Source organism: Pectinophora gossypiella, chromosome 5 (genome assembly GCF_024362695.1).
Source record: "Pectinophora gossypiella chromosome 5, ilPecGoss1.1, whole genome shotgun sequence".
Classification (NCBI taxonomy): Eukaryota; Metazoa; Arthropoda; class Insecta; order Lepidoptera; family Gelechiidae; genus Pectinophora; species Pectinophora gossypiella.
In genome coordinates, this window is record NC_065408.1 from 557323 (window position 1) to 577121 (window position 19799).

General features: G+C 34.0%; 1 protein-coding gene across 2 annotated transcripts; it reads right to left on the minus strand.

Moving 5' to 3' along the window:
• Positions 1-167: 167 nt before the first annotated feature.
• Positions 168-18294, minus strand: LOC126366696 (uncharacterized). 2 transcript variants are annotated; one of them, XM_050009889.1, is made up of 8 exons: positions 17501-18294; positions 11470-11566; positions 11241-11345; positions 11041-11154; positions 7291-7524; positions 6660-6770; positions 3318-3503; positions 168-3136 (listed from the first exon to the last, which is right to left on the minus strand). In XM_050009889.1, the coding sequence occupies exons 1-8, from the start codon at positions 18292-18294 to the stop codon at positions 2450-2452; spliced, it is 2328 nt and encodes a 775-aa protein (XP_049865846.1). In that variant the 3' UTR covers positions 168-2449. The 2 variants fall into 2 exon arrangements, with proteins under 2 accessions (XP_049865846.1, XP_049865847.1); XM_050009890.1 differs by lacking the exons at positions 11041-11154; positions 11241-11345; positions 11470-11566; positions 17501-18294 and having other exon boundaries at positions 168-2835; positions 2977-3136; positions 7291-8235.
• Between the last annotated feature and the right edge of the window lie 1505 nt (positions 18295-19799).

Here is a 19799-nt window from a genome sequence, read left to right on the forward strand (position 1 = left end):
GATTATTTTAACTTGTATTGTTCCCAATGAGGATGAGCAGTATTTAGTATGAAAGGAGTATTCTATCGTGTAAATCTTACGAAGTTTGTAGATGAAAACCGCATTCCTCTCTCAACTTCAAATTTTCTACGTGTTTCTTCTTTTGCGTATACAATAAAACAAAAAGCTCCGGTCTTGCCAATGACATGTATTGTAATAATTTTAAATACTGTAAACAAGAGATCTGACATTTAAATTCCTTTACAATATTAGGTACATCCAACGTACAGTCAGCAAAAGTCTCATTTTAAAGGATTTGTTCGTCGCTTTAGTCATTTATGTTATAAACGTCTGGTTTCTTTTTGTTGACTATACACTGTGTTACATGTTATCCTAACGGTATAAAATTAAAAAAATGCCTATTATCAGGTTATCAACAACTACACCGAAATAAAAGAAAATGAAACTTTTTACAACGCCAGACTACAATTGCATAATAACAGGGTAAAAATTAAATAAAACAGGGGTATATAACGACTGAAATTTGAACTTTTTATAATAAAAGTTAAAACGCTGGGTAAGTCTGCCGGTAATATAAGATTCAATACCTAATTTTTAAAATTACAATATAAAAATAATATTTGAGAATAAAATACCGTCGATAAAAAAGGAACACAATGATTACATAATAATCATATCACTGCCTAGGGCAAAGTAAGCTAAAATTATCTAAAACTAAAATATAATGTTGGGAATACTTGTCTATAATAACCACATCTTTAAACTCAAAAATAGCACATCAAAATATACGCGTAGAATTTCTAGTAATAAATGCACAATGAATAAACTATACGGGTAAATTGTTCGAAGAGTTCCAATAACAGGCCAGAAATATATGTACCAGTAGACCTTAAAAATATATAATTTCTAAAAATGATATCAACAAAATAGCATCAAGGTTTACATAAATACCCTTGAGCCTTCAACAGAAGTTCATATCGATTTAAGTATATTGAACTAGTCGTATTAAAAACAGCTTGCGGATATATTTTCATACAAATATCTTAATTTTAACTACAATCAAATAAATAATATTGACTTCATAGATCGCATAATTTGTGCCAGATTTTGTTCGAGGTCTTACATACACTTTGTGATTTCATGATACCGATAAGTATATAGCTTGAAGATAATTGAGATCACTATTGAGAACTAGAAAATGTTCGTTAGAAAGTTCTAAGTTATACAAAATTACACATAATAAAAAAATCTTGCTTTAACTACGTACAGCTAAAAATATCATAAGTAAAATATAACGTAAAACATAACCCAGAAGATTGCACATAGAAAAGAAATAGTAATTATAAAGTTATTATTTCTTTAAGTGACTAAACAGCCAAGCCTACTAAAATGACTGGTAGTATATCAGCTAAAAGACAAGACTGGAGAGATACTCGGTGAACAAGCTAAGCATATTTATTTATACTGAATATCAATTGGTTGTTAAAGGAAATGCCAAACAATCAGATGAAACATTATTTTAAGGACCAAATAGTTTTTATTAGGTTTTGGCAGTGATGTAGGTATAATTTATTTTATAAAAGAGTAAAGTTAGTATAATACGGATTACTTTTTAATATAACATTGAATTTAAAATACTTACACCCATCCTTGATCATTAATTTATAATGTCTGAAAATTATTTTTTTTATTAGCAATTCATTAAATTTCAAAGTCCGAATTTCAAAAATATTTTACAATACATTGGCAACAATGAAATATAGCGATCACTAGCACTCATAGTTGCTGTGGTGAATCCCACTTTGTTCAAAAACACTTAGGAAAATACACAACCATAAATATTACAAATTATCCACTCGCATGCATGCATTGTCTAGATGTGTCCTATTCAGTATGTAATATCACATTTGATGTTTATCCTTAGTAAAAGTACTTTTGAAGTTCAAATCACTCTTGTTCCCGCAAAATCCTTACCACATATTATTATTATATCTAATTTATAACATATTTTTAAAGGAATGAGATTCCAAAGAAAACTTAGTTAAAATCAATTTGTACTGCATATCTTTTTTGTATTAAATCCTTGTAAAAAAATCATGAACATATAATGTTATTGGAGATTAGTGAAAAAAAGTAGAACACATCTAGACTAGTTTTACTATTGAAAACACTCAAAAAAGTTACTTGCAGGTCATCAAATTGTATTTGTGCAACAAATATTGTCATTTACGAATTTTGGGTTTATTATATTTGGAAAATGGCATATACCTCAAGCTTTAAAAAATATTCAGAATTATCTTGTCTAAAACATCAAATGAACTTGACTAGTCATACATATTGCTCGTCTCAGATTGCTGTGTTGCCCCAAACATGTTTAACACATCCAATAACAGCATTAAAGCACATACTTTATACAACGGCCGTACAAAACTTCGTAAAAGCTTTATAATTATGAGCTTAATGAGCTGAGAGCACTTGTCTTATTATCACATATTTTATTATCAGTCGAATGCAGAACTAATTTCTGCATTGGGTCTAGAATTATTTTAGAATTATCCTCGTTTTTATCTTGTTTAATTCTTTCAGCTGAGGCAGTGTCATCAGATTCTTCGTTTTCTGCCGTTTTATTGTCGAAAACTGGAAAGAAGTCGTAATGTGCCTTACCATTACTAACTTTCGACTTGTCACTTTTTAAACGTTGTTTTTTCATATCGCCCTCACTTTTTATCGTAGATATGTTGCGTTTAGAGAATTCGTCCCAGCCTTCCGTTGTTTTCCCATGCACCGGGTTCCAGTCTTTTCTAAACGAACTAGATGGTTTAGTAGTCTCGTTTGCTGCGAATTTTTGTTGTATGTCGTTAATTTGGTTATGATTTTCTCTACTTGACACTATTTGACCGTAGACAGGCGTGCAGTAGGTCGTATCTGCGTTGATGCTGTTGCATCTATTGTCTTTGATTTGACAATTATTCATACCTGAGTCGAATTCCGATTTTTGTCCAGCGTTCATGAGTATCTGTTTGGAGGACTTGACTTGTTTTTTAGTAGGAGAGTCGCCATCATTATGTTTAGCATCGCGCAATCCATTTCTATCTTCCTCGTTCTCTTCACCACCAATTCCATCAATATCGTAAACCTGTAAATAAATTAATAACATGTCAATAACATAAAAATATTATGATTATAAAAATGTGTATCATCAAATGAATTAAAGCTGAATGATTGACAATTGACATTGAAATTAATATTGTTAATTTGCAGTATATTTTATCCAACATATTATGTAGAAACATAAAAATAGATCAAATTTTTATTACCTTATACATGACATCTTGAGTCATCCCCTTCTCTCTTTCCCTTTTGTTTTGAACAGCAAGCCATACGTCCTTCAGTTCACCAGCTAAATCGCGGTCTTTGAGTATGACAGGATCCCTTCCTAGCAATAAGCCTGGATTCATTGCCTCTACAAAGTCACACAGCAAACTCACTAGTGCCTCGCGATCCTGAAACCACGTCAAAAACATGAATTATAATAAGTCTTACTTATTATAGTTGTATTCAAAAATATAAAAAAGTATAAACATTAGGCTATACTGAGTAAAAAAAAATAAAAAACTAAACAGTAATAGTGAGAGACAGAAAATCTACAAGTAAATTACTAGGCATTGTCTCCCTTGATCTGCTTACGAATTTACATCATTCAAATACATACGTACATAAGCAGTCTATAATGTCCCACAGTTGGGCATAGGCCTCCCCTCAATCAAGTACAAATTAAAATAATATTTAATAAAAAATTATGAAACAAATAGTTATAAATATTCAATATTATAACTAAGTAAAGTAAGACAAAAAGTAAGCAATTGGAGGTGTCACTGCTGTGCACCTACTACAATGAGGGACTTCCAAGATAACATTCCCCAAAAAAATTGCTTGAGTCCATAATTGCTCAATAAAATTTTTAACAAAAAAAAAACCGACTTCAAACGCAAAACTAAAAAGCAATAAATAAATTTACTTCGCACAAAGTAATTAGTACGTATTTTCAATTAGTTAATTATTTTATAAATCTGAAGCCGGTGCCAAGGAAATGCTACAACGAAGTACCGATTCATATATTTTTCAATACTGATTGTTTTGTAATTTTTTGTTTGACATTGTTTTGTAATTGCTTTGATATAGGTATTAAACAATATTGTGTGTACATAGTAATTTGATATTGTAGTAGGGTTGTTGTAGCATTTACTTGGCACCGACTTCAGAATTATAAAATAATTAACTAATTGAAAATACGTACTAATTACTTTGTGCGAAGTAAATTTATTTATTGCTTTTTAGTTTTGCGTTTGAAGTCGGTTTTTTTTTTGTTAAAAATTTTATTTTATTTTACGATTTTAAGTGATGGTTAGACCGAGCAAGGATGCAGACAGACAGATTTTCTGATTTATATTCATATATAATAATATAATATATTATTAGTAGTGATCACAATTATTATTGATGAACATGTTTACACACACACACACTCACACACGCGCTAACGCACACGAGCACACGCGCACGTACACACGCACACACACAGACACACGCACACACACACACACACACGCACACACACACACACACATGTGTATGTGTACATACACACATGTGGTTGTCAGTGGAAGCTGCTATCATACACACTCACGCATACATATAGATACAGTAGATTTCGCGTGGTTCGCTCGCACACACACACACACACACACACACACACACACGCGCGCACACACACGCACACACACACACACATGTATATGTGTACATACACACATGTGGTTGTCAGTGGAAGCTGCTATCATACACACTCACGCATACATATAGATACAGTAGATTTCGCGTGGTTCGCTCGCTGCTAAAGCAGCTCGCGTGTCCTGTTTATTCGAAACTGTCCCTCTTCGTATGGCGGCCATCTTGTTTTTCCGCCACTTTGTTCTTTTTCACCGGCGACAGAATTTGACCAAGATTAAAATGGGTGTCGTGGAAACAAACAAAATCCAGGTGCAATAGGTTTGCCAGGCCGTAGGATGTCTCCCTGATTGGGAGCAGTTTTCAAAGATGACGTTCCGATCACACGCGTATACATCATTTTTACCCCCAAGACATTTTCTGGAAAAACAAAATTTTGTATGGCGGCCATCTTGTTTTTTCGCCATTTTGTATTTTTTTCACCGGCCATTAAATTCGACCAAGATTTAAATAGGTTTCGTGAAAGAAAAATTGGTTCAGGTGTGATAGTTTCGCCAGGCCGTAGGGTGTCACCCTGATGCGGAGCAGTTTTCGAAAATCGGGAAGTATTTCCATACTTAACATGACGATCCGACCACAACCCCGATATATATTTTATATCCCGAGACATTTTCTGAAAAAACAAAATTGTGTATGGCGGCCATCTTGTTTTTCCGCCATTTTGTTTTTTTTTACGCGCTATGGAATTTGACCAAGATTTAAATAAGTGCTCTGAAAGAAATATTGGTTCACGTGCGATAGTTTTGCCAGGCCGTAGAGTATCTCTCTGATGCGGAGCAGTTTTTGGTGATCAGAAAGTATTTCCGTACTCTACATGACGTGTTGAGTAAGCGCCCCATACATTAGTTTTACCCAAACGGGCTTCTTCCAAAATCGACAAAATTTTGTATGGCGGCCATCTTTTTTTTCCGCCATTTTGTTTTTTTGCACCGGCGATTGGATTTGATCAAGATTTAAATACGTTTCGTGAAAGAAAAATTGCTCCAAGTTGTATAGTTTTGCCAGGCCATAGGGTATCTCCCTGATGCTGACCAGTTTTCGAAGGCCGGGAAGTTTTCCCGAAGCCTAAAGATCGATCCGATCAATATGACTTTACAAACGCACTAGTCGCTCCTACGATTTTTAAAAATTCCCCTCGATTTCTCTGGTCTTCCATCATCAGATCCTGACTTCCTTGACATGGGACCCCCTTGGGTATATCTCCTTTCAAACAAAAAAAGAATTATCAAAATCGGTTCATATACGACGAAGATATGCCCGAACAAACATAAAAAAAAAAAAAAAAATATACGGTCGAATTGAGAACCTCCTCCTTTTTTGAAGTCGGTAAAAATATAATGTAACGGCAGAGGCGTATAGTTATAAAAATAATTGTTGCTTTGTATTTGGATCAGGCGGGTTAAAATGGCCACATCAAAGTAATTCATCTAAGAAAGCAATATTGCAGATGAATTGCTTCGATGTGGCTATTTTAAACCCCCCCCCCCCCCCCCCCCCCGATATGGTGTAGAATTATGTTGCTACCTATATTGATTCTCTTTATTTTAATTATAATAATAATAGGTGGTGGATGTGTTGTGGCTGGGTGTAACAACAAGGGTAGTTTATATCCAAAAATAAAGATAAAAGATTCATATATGTCTATACATTGTTTTAAGTTTACGCGGTTAAACCCGTTATTATGTGTTTCATATGTCTGTTATCCATAAAATTAGAAGGTTAAATGAAGGCAACTCTGTACTGTCTGTTTTGGGAATATATCCTGGAAAATCGTTCATTGAAACAATCAACCAATAACTTAAAAAGTACAATATAAGTAGTGTTTATATGTAATTAACTATGTACAACACATTAAATATTTTTTTAAATACCGTTAGGTTGGCTGCATTCTTTCCATTGGCTTTCAAGATATCCGGGTTGACCATCACGGCAAACACTAGCATCGGTGGCCGGTTGCTATTTGGACCACAGTTTTGAGGAACCTGTAAATTTAAATATTTTTTTATAAATTTACCTATTACAGATATTTAAAATAAAGTTAAAGTTTGCTTAACATGCCAACATTACTAAAGAAACATACTCTATCAAGAGATGTTACTATTATATTGTTGCAATATTTTTGTTAAAGTTCAGATTTTAGTATTCTCTAAACTAAAATCACACACATGGACAAAAAGCTAAGGTCGTCTTTGCAATAACTTAATTATTGTTTGATGTATGCAAATAGGCTTAACTGCAAAAGTTTTACAACACCATTTATAGACATATGAATGTAACAGCACAGAATAGAAAAATTACATGACTGAGATCATACAATTAATTTGTTTCATTTTATTTCTTCTGATTATGTAAATGATACATATTTTTAAGGTTATGTTTAAAAAAGGTAAGAGTAATTTGGAATAAAAAGAAATCTAGACACTATCCAATCGTTTTTAACACCTGCCTAGATTTGATTGAATTAATTCAACAATTAAGAATAGAAAGCAATGTCCCACTTACCTGCATTCCTCCATACAATGGTATAGGATCCGAGTAGTGCTTGGGATTTGCAATCTTCTGCCATCCTAACACGTTTATAAACAATTTTTCACTTGTATCTTTTATAGTATCCTGAATACACATATGAGGTTGAGGTGGATTCTTAAACTGACGAAAGGCTCTAGAACTACGCACATACTGTATTGGAACCGACCTCTCCGGAGGGTTATGATTTTCCATATTAATAAAAAATACCTAAAGAACACACTGCAAGCCTATCTAAAAGGTAATCACTAAACGTTTGTATAAAAAATACCAAAAACCAATAACATTATAAAGGCGCTTCGGCTTGACGTCCCTAGTTTATTGAACCCCGACCGCGGCACCGACACTGTAAACACTACAAATCGTAACTCTGTCAATACACTCCTTGTCTTTGTTTGTTTAGATAAAACTACTAACTACAAAATTCAGTTAACACAAAGCTCGAAAAATTTTAGAAAGGTGTAAAAAGTAAGCTTTCACAAATGAACGAAAGAGAAGATTTTTTTTTTTTTTTTGTTTGGTTTTCCCCGAAGGGTAAGGCAAAGGGAACTATGCCCATACAGCCATGTCTGACGTATTTTTTTTTCTTGATGATTAATGAAATGGTGAAAGGTGATGAATGATGATGATGAAACCTAAGCCCCCACCCTCGGAGTAGACTCCTACTCCGAACCCCAAACGAATTAACTCAAAAGTCCGCATAAACTTTTGAGCTATGAAGCGGCTTCCTAGCACGAAGCGAAAATAGGCAGATACACTTTGTTTATTGAATACTCCAATGTAATAACACTCGCGAATGTCTTCCGACTAACTTAATGCGATCGTTAACCACAAAACACCACTTCGTATTAATTATTTAGATTATTCAATGAAGAAAGCAACTGTCCCGTTCCCGTTTCCCGCTAAAAAGCCCGAAAGAGAAGAATTGGATTTTTTTGAGAGCTCTGACGTTAGTAGAGCATGCCCATGATCGCTGTTTTAAAAACCGGTATTAGAAGTAGAAATCGGTACCAGATTGATTTTATGATGCTTTATGATCTTATTATAATAACAAATTTGAAAAAGGCTAGTTTTTTTAATAATTGTGTTTTTATTGACGGACGACGCAAGCAGTATTTATTTCAGTTACCCGAAAATAATAAATTATAAACCTTTGTTTTTGCATTTAAATTATTACATTCTATATTCACTCTATACTCACGTAATAAAATTATTAAGCAACTGTTGCATTATGTATGAAACTGTTGCATTAAGTATTAGTAATATAAATCGCAACCATCAAGTTGATGGCATCAACCCGCAGTGGACATACATACATAAACTCACGCCTATTTCCCACCGGGGTAAGCAGAGACTATAAAATTCCATTTGCTTCGATCCTGACACACTTCTCTTGCTTCCTCCACATTCATCAATCGCTTCATACACGCACGCCGGTTCAGAGTAGATCGTATTGAACCTTTTCTAAGGATATCTCCAATTTGGTCATCGTAAGTCCTTCTCGGTCTTTCTCTGCCAGCCCTACCATCAACTTTCGCTTTATATACCGCTTTTGCAATTCTATTATCCTTCATCCGCTCTACGTGTCCAAACCAACCTAAAATTCCCTTCTCAATCCTAGTCACTATATCGTCTTTTACACCACATCTCTGTCTTATCACACTGTTTCTCATTCTATCACTCAACTTCACACCGCAGATGCTAAGCAAAGACCTCATTTCTACGGCATTGATCCTACTTTCATGCTTCTTCTGCCATACCCAACATTCACTGAATTACCCAGTCTCACTCTCCTTTCTATATCTTCATCACATTTACCATCCCTTGTAAACATAGTACCCAAATACACAAATTCATTCCTTGTTCTACCATTTCATTCCCAATCATAACACATACACTTAGACACATTTTCACCCGCAGTGGAGCTTCCGGTTACTTAAGGGTAAGCCAGTGTCCAGCAGTGGGAGGTCTAGCAAAGTAAAAAGTAATCAAGATGAGTCTATATTAATTACTAAACAAAAAATTTATAAATCAATAATTTCATAAATCTATTAATTTTAAAAGCTAAAATAATAATTAATCATTTAATTCATTAGCTTCTGATATTTATATAGGAGGGAAAGTAGAAGGAAAGACAGAGACTGAGCAACTAGATAATTCAAGTTGAAAGCATAATCAGGTAAGTCTTTTTTGACGTGACTTATTGTAGATTTGCCACAGATGGCATTAACTACCCGGCCGGACTATTGGAAAGCGCTTCACCCGTTACAAAGTTTAAGACAACTGGCCTGAGGGTGCCCAGTGGGGCGCGATCCTCCGCTCAGGCCGTCGTCTGAGAGGATTATATTTGAAAGAATTATCGATTAGTGAGTCGATAGCGATATGCGCTGAATGAGGGAAAACTTCCTTACGTAATCTTTAATAGGGTGGACAGAGTCTCAACACGAAGATAAGTGTGTCTTCTTACTACACTCACATGTGGGTGACAGCCACTCTTGTAGATACAAAGTCTACGTGACTTCGTGAAAGTAGAAAATTCATTTATTTATTTTAATTTTATTTAAATTTAAAATCAATCATATCAACACACTTACTCCGCATAACAATACATTGTGGATATCCTCCGTTTTGCCCGGATAGAAAAGTGCCATTAAGGTGAACAAAATAGGGTAGGTGCCTTTCTAAACATTTTTTTTATTATGTTTCCAAAACTTTATGACTATAACTTTCCTCTTTTTTGCATTTTACATACAAAATAATATAAGTCGAATTTAAAATTAACTACTTTGCAAACAAGTGGAATATGCGTGTCAAAGGACATTTATTACTGTGGCAGCATACGTGTATAGTATAACCATGGTTTACAAAAATCTGGATTTTTCATACCCTCTTTTCAAACGTTTTAAATGTAAGTAAGTATCATCAAAGCTCAGGGCATCGTCTGAGAGGATTATATCAGAAAGAACTAATTGAACCTAGTGGGATAGCGATAAGTGCTGAATGAAGAAAACGTGGGCCATGCCGGCGTGATTGGTATTAGGGTGTAAATCAAGTAAGTTTAAAAATAAAGGAAGGGCAACAAAACCGGCACTTTTTAGCTGAGTTAAATACTATGTCCTTTATATAATATATAATGTTTCATAATGATTATTTACAGGGTTCAAAGTAAAACACAAGATTTGAAGGTTAATGATTTCATTTAATATTATTCAAACTATTAGATATACAGTATTATCGTGTGAGCACAGGTACGTTGCCTATTTGATTTATGTGCGAATATGTGTATTAGTCTAACAACTGTTTAGATACATACTAAGGACACAATCTCAAAACTGTATATACATAATTGTTTTATTCTCCATCCTATTGTGTCCCACTTCTGAGCTAAGGACTTCCCTGTCCTCTTCCACAGTTCCTTATCCAGGAAGGAAATAATTAGTTCACTCTCTCAATAATGTGTAATAGCTATAAGCTCCCTTCAGGATCTGTAATAAAGAAAAATGTTGAAAAACAAAAGCTTCAGCTCTACAAGTAATATGACAAATTATATTTCAATTGATATTTTAATTAATTATTCGGTTCAGTCTTAAATCATAGGGCTCAATGTATTGTTTTTTTAACAATATAGGATTTCAAATGTATTAAGTACTTTACTGGCAGAATTCATAGTGCTCTGTCCATTACCGTGAGAAATGTGGAAAGAGTAAGATTGGTGAATGGTCCTGCTTTAAAAATGTGAATTATACGAAATTGTCCAGCGAGCAGTAATATTGCTTTTCGTTGCGAGACATTTGCGGCCCACCATTCGCTTTCGTATGGTCCGTAAATTATGTCTTGGCTCTGAAACAGCGAAATAGGTAATTTAATTTATTGTATCCAAAAACTCAATACCATATTTGAAAAGGTTATTAATCAGTATTGCCTACTTTTATAAGGACATCATTGCTGTGCCAACAGAACATAAATAATTGCGCGATTCCAAATACCAAATATTCCGCCATGAGCAGTTTTTGTGTCGCGTTAGTCGCCGACTGTAAAAAATACAAATTTAATAAATAAGTTTTAGGACATTAATTGATCGGATACTTAAATTTATAAAATAGTAAAATTATTTACTTAAGTTTAAAACAAAATTAATAAAAGCTTTGAACCCACAGTTAGTTGAAATGCGCTCGCACAAAGCATTAGAGAACACATAACCACGTAGAGGAACATAACTGGCGATAGCAAGGAGTTAAACAATCTTGAATATCTGTAACAAAACAATAATCAACATTTGAACGGGTAAGTAAGTGCCTATAATTTTAGGTAATTACTGTTTTTTCTCCCGGCTCATGTCGATAGTTATCGATATAGGCCTTGCGGGGACTTAAGTAAGAAAAGTATCGATAAAGTTTTATTAGCCCCGTTTTCTTCGAATAAAAACGATTTTTCTAATAAAATGTAGACGGAAATGACTTACAGTTGCCCATTTAAACTTGTGAAATGTTACTTTGACACAAAAAGAAGTCATTATACAACCAAAGATTTTACTTTCCCTATAAATACATAATACGTAGTTATAAAATGTAAATACTAAAATCCTTTCTATCTATAATGCTAAGTCATGATATAGGCACTTTTTTTTTTTGACATGACTTATTGTAGATTTGCCGCAGATGGCATTAACTACTTGGCCGGACAAATGGGGAGCGCTGAAGGTTCTCACCCGGTACAACGTGTAAGACAACAGGCCTGAGGGTGCCCAATTGGGCGCGAACCTCGGCTCAGGGCGTCGTCTGAGAGGAAAAATATTTGAAAGAATTAATCGACCCTAGTGGGTTAAGCGCTGAATGAGGGAAAAGCGATAAGCGCTGAATGAGGGAAATCGTCGACCACGCCGGCGGGGTCGGTATCGGGGACCTGAAGTGTAATATAGGCACTAAAATGACAGTAAATTGTGATTCAGGTTAATTGTTATTGTATTGCATTTGTGTTAATTTATCAGTATCTGCAGAGCATGTGGACGTTGCTGCTCTCGCATTGGCTTATATATTCATGCAAAAATGTATGTGACGAGGCTGTACTTTATAAATATATCAATAAATAAGTGCCTCTTAGACAATGTGTAAATCATCTGGAACATAATATGTATGAGGCTTGATGGATGGAATTTATTAGTACTTAAGTATAGTGTTTCGGTTTTGATGGGTGACTAATGTGGTCGAAATAAAAGTGTAGTGGAACGGTGGAAGGGCTGCAGTGAAAAAATAAAATAGTACCGAGTGCGTTAACACCTATGTATTTCCATTACATTATTATGTTAATATTTAGTTGAAAAATCAAATTATATTAAACTTATCGAAGTTATTTTCAATAAGAAAGGTTTGATGGAAGAGCTGAACATAAGAAATTGTAAGAAATTATTTAACAGCCTCGATAAATAAGGGACGAAACTACAAGCATTTCTTTCCCCTACTGATAAATGAATGAGAAGTTTTACTTTTAAGTGAAATATCCAAATATGATATATTTTTTGTGACCTATTATTTCGATTCTGTATTATAATTAAACTTTTATCACAAGAAAAACCAAAATGATTCATTTATTCTTATTTGGGCTCACCAATCCCTCTGCTGGGCAAAGGTCACGATTCGGTTTCTCTAAAACTTAATAAATTATCTAACCTGCTGACTCTGCCGTATCACACTGGTGAGAAAAGGCCTTCCTTCGTTTTCTTAATAAGAATAGGTTTAAATACTTTGTTCTTCACCCTGTTTTGCTAGGTTTTTGCTAAAAACACATCACAAATATGTAAAATCGCAAAATGAACTAACTAACCTCATCGGCGGTAAAAAAAAAACACAAAAATATTGAGATGTCTTCAGGTTAGGTAAATTAACCTGGTAAAAACAGGTTAAGAAAATAATTAACATGCTTAATTCTGTACCGTCGGTGAAAAGTAATACAAGTCCAAAATTCAAGTTTTGAGAAAATCGAGTTTAAAGTTAAAAACATTCTAGCTCGCGACTTATAAGGAATAATGGAACAGAAGTTAGATGTGTCGATAGGTGATGATGGAAGGTTTCTTTTCTAATATTTAGTTATATTTAGAACCTAAACAGAAATGGTAGAGGATCAAAATAAATTACATGTATCAGTTGACACCAACTTTTATATTGTGTAAATTGATACAAGTCTACTTATACCTTTTTACACACATAACTATAAAAAAGTCATCGTTGATATATCATATTTCAATTATTAATTTTACAGTCTTATTCTACAAAAAACAAAATGTCTTGGAAGAAAGTTTATTTCATAATGTTGTAGAAAGGCAAAATTCTATTTATTTTCTTTAAAAAGTAAAGAAACGTAACTTATATCAATTGACACAAACGATAAACTATAACGAATTTGTGTCAAGTGGTTTAACATGACTTATTTTTTCGGTTTTATTGTGTAAAATGATACATGTTTTTACGAATTTCTAATAATAAATACATATAAAGATGGTACACGTATATATAGTGTAAGGTGACGATAATAAGATATTTTTGTTATGATTTTACTCTCAAAACTCATAAATAACCGGTCAAAACCACCACTGCTGCCCACTACAAACACATTTTGTCCACTACACTACGCCCCTAATCAAAACCACTTTTGGTTCATTTTTGCAGTCAAAATCTTACAAATTCAATTATGATAATATTTCCACCCCTAACAAATGAAGGTAAGAGGAATCATATTAAGACTAGTCATTAGGAATGTTTCGGGCTAGCCTGGCAGTATGGCCTGGAGATAAAGGTGCTGTACCTACGTACTTTTAAACCAAAATCACACAAACCGGTAAGTGTTACTTCTTTCTTGCTGAAACTATTTAAAAGATCACAACTCATTCCACAATCAAAATCCCCTAAAGTAAAGTAAAATTCGATATTTCGAATTATCAAAATTCCCGGTCTAATGGTAGCCCGCAACATTGACAGATCGATAAACGGAGTCGAATCAATGTTGATGATGAGAATAGGTAGTGAAAATGAAGATCATTGGTTCACCTCCAAACCTATAGGTTACACAGGGCTATCCTCAGACCATGACCATGACCACCATGGACCATGGTCTGTTATGGTTAAGCTAAATGAGCTCGTTTCCGCAAAACTCTACACGTAAGCACACGTGGGGAACTTTCCGCGTATCCTCGCGTATGGACCACTATTGTGAAGTGGGCAAACTTCCCACTATATCATCATCATCCTCCTGCCCTTATCTCACTCTAGGTGGGGTCGGCACAACATGTATGGGCAAATATCCCATCTTCTTCTTCTTCTATCGTGTGGATTGTGAGGTGAATTACCAACCCCATCAACCCTGGTGTCAGGGTTATAACTGAGCCGCCATAGGCCCCTGACTTGACTCAATGAATACTCGAATGTCCCATATGTAATGTTATTTTAATGGGCTCAGTTTTCCGCATAAACACAAGTGGTCCATTATGCGTGCTTTTATTGACTATGTAAGCCAACTAACTCCTTTCAGAAGCTCAAATACCTCCTGGGATTTTTACAAACTTTGTGACCTGGTTTAATTAAGGGGTTGTGCCCGTAGTGTTGCCAATTATTTATTCTAATCTAATCTATCCTACAAGATCCCACTGCTGGGCAAAGGCCTCCCCTTCCTCTTTCCATTTTTCACAGTCCTGTGCGTAATTCTCTCTTATGTAATCAAAATACAGAAAACAAATATTACTTGTGGTGCTCAAGAGTTCAGAGCAGTTATTCCCTTTATAAAAATGAGGAAGCTCGACAAATTTACACCATTCAACGTGTTTGAGAAACTGGTAATCTTCTCTTGAGAAGATGTGGCAGATCCCGATGCTGCCGATGCCGAGCTGTAATCTACGGCTGTATAGGTTCAAAAATACCACTACCGGCGCTTGCATAAAAGATCTAACTAGCGTGTATTGAATGGCTTGCATGTTAATTGGAGCTCGATAATATTTGGAGCCATTATTTCACGTCTACAACCTCCTTAGCAATGAAGGCAGCGTTCAATCTGCCACCGCTTAACCTGCATGTAATCAAGAAAACTATGTAAAACAGCTATGCTTCGAGCTAAGGGAAGGAGACTAACGACAGTTATGACAAATCTCAAATACCTCTTGACTAACCCTGCCATGGTGATAACGACGCCACGATCAGGACCCACAACTTATTGAGGTACTGTAATTAAGTACTACAAGGTGGTTATAGCAGAAAGAGAAAAAACACGGTTTGGTCTGAAGTACTAACTTAACCTATACCCATTCGCAATGCGGATCAGATATGGTTTGCTGTGGTTCTAGACAAAAGGTCTTCCCATAGACAGGTTTATGCGGAGGTCACCCTAGGATACACACTGGTGGCACATGGAATCGAACTTGTATGTATCATTATACACGACACGTTATTGATATCTAAGATCGCATTTTCTGAAATATTTTGATATATATTAATTTATATTACTTTTCACGAAAAAATAAATTTGGTGTTTGATGTTACAACTAAAATTATATCATTAAACATGGACTGTGAGAATTCAAGGATTGCGTGTATTTTAATATATGTTGAGTTGAATTTACTTACACCAAAATATTTAGTGAAAATCTTCATTTCACTTTAATGCAAGTTAAGATGAATTATGTTACACGTGTTATAACAGCATGAATCCTTCACAAACAGTACTTATATCACTAGACACAAAAATTATCTCCGTATTTATAATAGCTACAGTTACGAGAATTAGACAGAAAGAAAGAGAATTTTTTGAACATGAAGTGTGTGCTAATAACTCAAAAGTGATACAACTCGAGTTGTATTACTTTTCACCGACGGTACAGAATTATTATAGGCTAGTAATCAGCAGGTGATCCAAAATGTCTGGTTCTGTGATCAATAACCCACTTTTTCCGTATGGCGATAACTCTAACGCCTTTGACTTAACAGTGAATAGATAAATAAACGTTTCGTGTGTGTGTTCTTTATTGTGCGATAAAATGTTTTTTTTTGTATCGGGTTATCTGCAGTAAATAAAAATCTAGTTCAGTAAGTGTGCTCATAAAATAATAACATTATTATGTTATTAATCACAGTCAAGTTCCCTGTTCGTCTATAGAACGACGACGACGACATGATATAATAATATAACCGAGGAACCCAGTAAGGTTTGGAAAGAGTAACTCTTGGAATTTGATTATTAAATTAATATATTTTAAGTCTTTTATAGCAAATAGATGTCATTAATGACATAATTAGTGTGCTGTAGCAGCACTAATCTGCAGCTGATTAGACTGTGACTGTGTTTGAAATAGAAATGACAAAGGAGAATCTTTTTTCTCAAAATTATATTGAGCATCGTAAAAATATGGCCTAGGGTCTTCTGTAATATGATGTATTATCTTAAGTATCTTCTGACTATGCATAGATGAGGAAAGCTGAAACTAAAATGCTTTCCAGCAGACCGTGAACGATAATACCTAAAATACTTCAACTGCAAACTAACAGGCTCACGGCTTGCGATTCCCAAAGTGAAATAAAAACATAGTTCTAGCTTTATAGCTCTTTATAGTTTTAAAAATGAAAATAGCGAAATTAGTAACAATGTATAAATAAAATGGTAGGTATTCAAAATTAGGAAAATTTTCTTTTTTGGGGTTATGTATACGATTTTACAATAAAATACTAAAGAATATTTTGAATATGTCAGAAAATAAAACTCATGTTAGGCATAACTTTAAGAAACACTGGTAGATATATTTTCTCTAGTTATTAAATAACTTAATATATAATGTAAACATTGATATCAATTATGTGTTGCTGTTGCAGTTGCAAGTTGTGAGAAAGACCTTGAACAATATTATCCATGATAATTACGTTGAATATGCTCCATACCCCCTCCGGTTGAATGAGGGGAGGCCTGTGCCCAGCAGTGGGACGTATATAGGTTGTTTATGTTATGTATGTAATTACATTGAATAAGGGATTCTGATTAATAATGTAATTAAATATTTTGAAATCTAAAGCACATAGAACTCACTCATTATAACAAATTAATGACAAACTTTAGTAAGATTGATCCATTGATGATTTTAATCTAGTAGTTTCAAAGATAAAATGCCCCAATATAAAAAAAATATTTTTTTTTAAAGTTGAATGAAAACACTTACTTTGTAAGTAATACGTGCACATTATGTAGCTGGCGGACTTGCTTCCAAGCCTCCTGCTCGCTAACTCCAGTACCACCATGCCCCAGCATCTGTCTGCTTCTTTCGCGAAGCAACTCCAACTTGCCACCAAAGAACACCATAGTAACTATAATAGTAGTATCATAGGATGCCATAATCATAGCCCCATACGCACACATAGTAGCATGCCAAGTCACAGTTATCCAAGTGCCTGGAGAATGGTATTTGTCAATTGGCATCCATGAGCTAAAAATGTGCGGGAACGGCTCAGTTCCATTTCGTAGGTCGGCACGATAATTCACAGATGATACGAATCTTAAAAGTGGAGTGTGTGTTACGGTGACAAAAGTTGTAAAAACCAAGACCCAGTAAAAATACGTCACGATACGACAATATTTTGTATATTTATCCAGGATTTTACCTTTGATGGAGTCTCGAGTATCTCTTTCGTATTTATCAGCTTTAGTCACGTACTCAATTACTTCTTTCCAGTACTTCTGCCAAAATACGAACGTGTTTGATTTGACAACGCATACAATGCTCAACATGGATATCTTTAAATTCGTCAATACAAGATCCAAGTCAGTTCTTATCACGTATAGCTCCATGTATTGCGATATCACGAAAAATGTTACTAGTTCGTGCAATGCAATGTAAGCTATTTTTGCAATTTGATTCTCTGGTAATATTAAACCAATTTTCTTCATGATCCAGTAGTTGGGCGCAAGAAGAGGCCGTCTTGGATCTTCCAAGCTGGCAAGAAACTTCTTTATCATTTTTATGCGTATTTAGACTAGTACTTTTGAACAGAATGTGGCAATAAACCAATTTTTTCCTCGGTTTTATAGTTTCCCCTCACACCCACGCGTCAACAAAATCACAGTAGGGGAAATGTAATATACAGCTATACATTTCTACGACATTAATTTCATACATATTTAAAGACACGACATTTTTACATCCTAATAAGACAGACTGAATGTTATTACCAGGAAATTCTGAATATTTTTCGAAATTTTTGAGCAAACAACTAGCTATTGGTGCATAAAAAATGGTGTTAATTATTTTAAGTAGTACTTTCTTACTTAACAATCAACAATACAAATTCTCTAAATTGATTTTGCATAACTTTGGTTGACCAACAATAGATTTGATTGGATACGCTTCACACGGTATCATTTTACATAAAGTTTATCTGAATGTTTTACTAATGAGGGTACATACTTCCTTAAAATTCATTATTTTATTATATTACTACTAATTATTAACCTAGGCACACCAAACTATACTAAAAGCGCAATATAGTCATAAAAACATTGAAAAAGACTGATTATAAACGTAGCTTACTGACTTTGGTCATTTTTACATTCAGTCAATATCCTGCCTAGCCCGTTAACAAAAAACAATGCTTCTCGTATTTTGAATTACTAGCTTTACCAGATGATACTAATTTGTCTCATTATAATATTCATACTGCCTGGCGTCATTCAATGGATGGTTTAAATAGAGGCATTTTAAATTAATATACCTACTGAACATTCGATTGACTACCGAATTCTATTTCTTGGCAGCGGCATATGCCTTTTATATTATTTATATTCAATGTGAGAATCCTGATACATTAATAATAACATTTATAACGTGTAACTTATAGCAAACTTAACTTAGGTTAACTTATAGTAATTTTGTAATAGACTTCTATATAGGAAATTAATTTTATACTATTTACTTATTTATATGTAATAAAGTAACTACAAGTTAACAAATATGTCGATAAAATGAAGTCTTTGCAAGCTCTACACCAAAAAATTTTCATAGAATTCTCGTTTTATTTCAAACGTACAATTTAGATGTCTCTATTATACCTGTGAGTTGTAGGCGTGACCGTCACACCAACGCCTGGTGTCCCTTAAAAAAATAATGAAGCCATCAAACAACCCTATGAAATAACCCATAATTACTCGTTTAATAATATAGAGGATTTTACGGTGTCGGAACGATTTGTCTGTCACTTCATTTTAAAAGTGGTCTTTTATTAAATTACAAATATATTTTTATGTACAATTTGAATTTTTTGAGAACATACTGTATTATCTATAATATTATAATATTTATCTAGCCAGTCATATTTTTCCATCTCAATGGATAAAATATAATTTGCTTCCTAGTTCCTAGATACAATAATTCATTCCAGCCTTTTGAAAGCATTTTTGTAAGTATTTCGTGTGTTCTGGTTGCCTGCCAGTACAAAAATCATTACGTTGCTAAGATATTTTTAAAA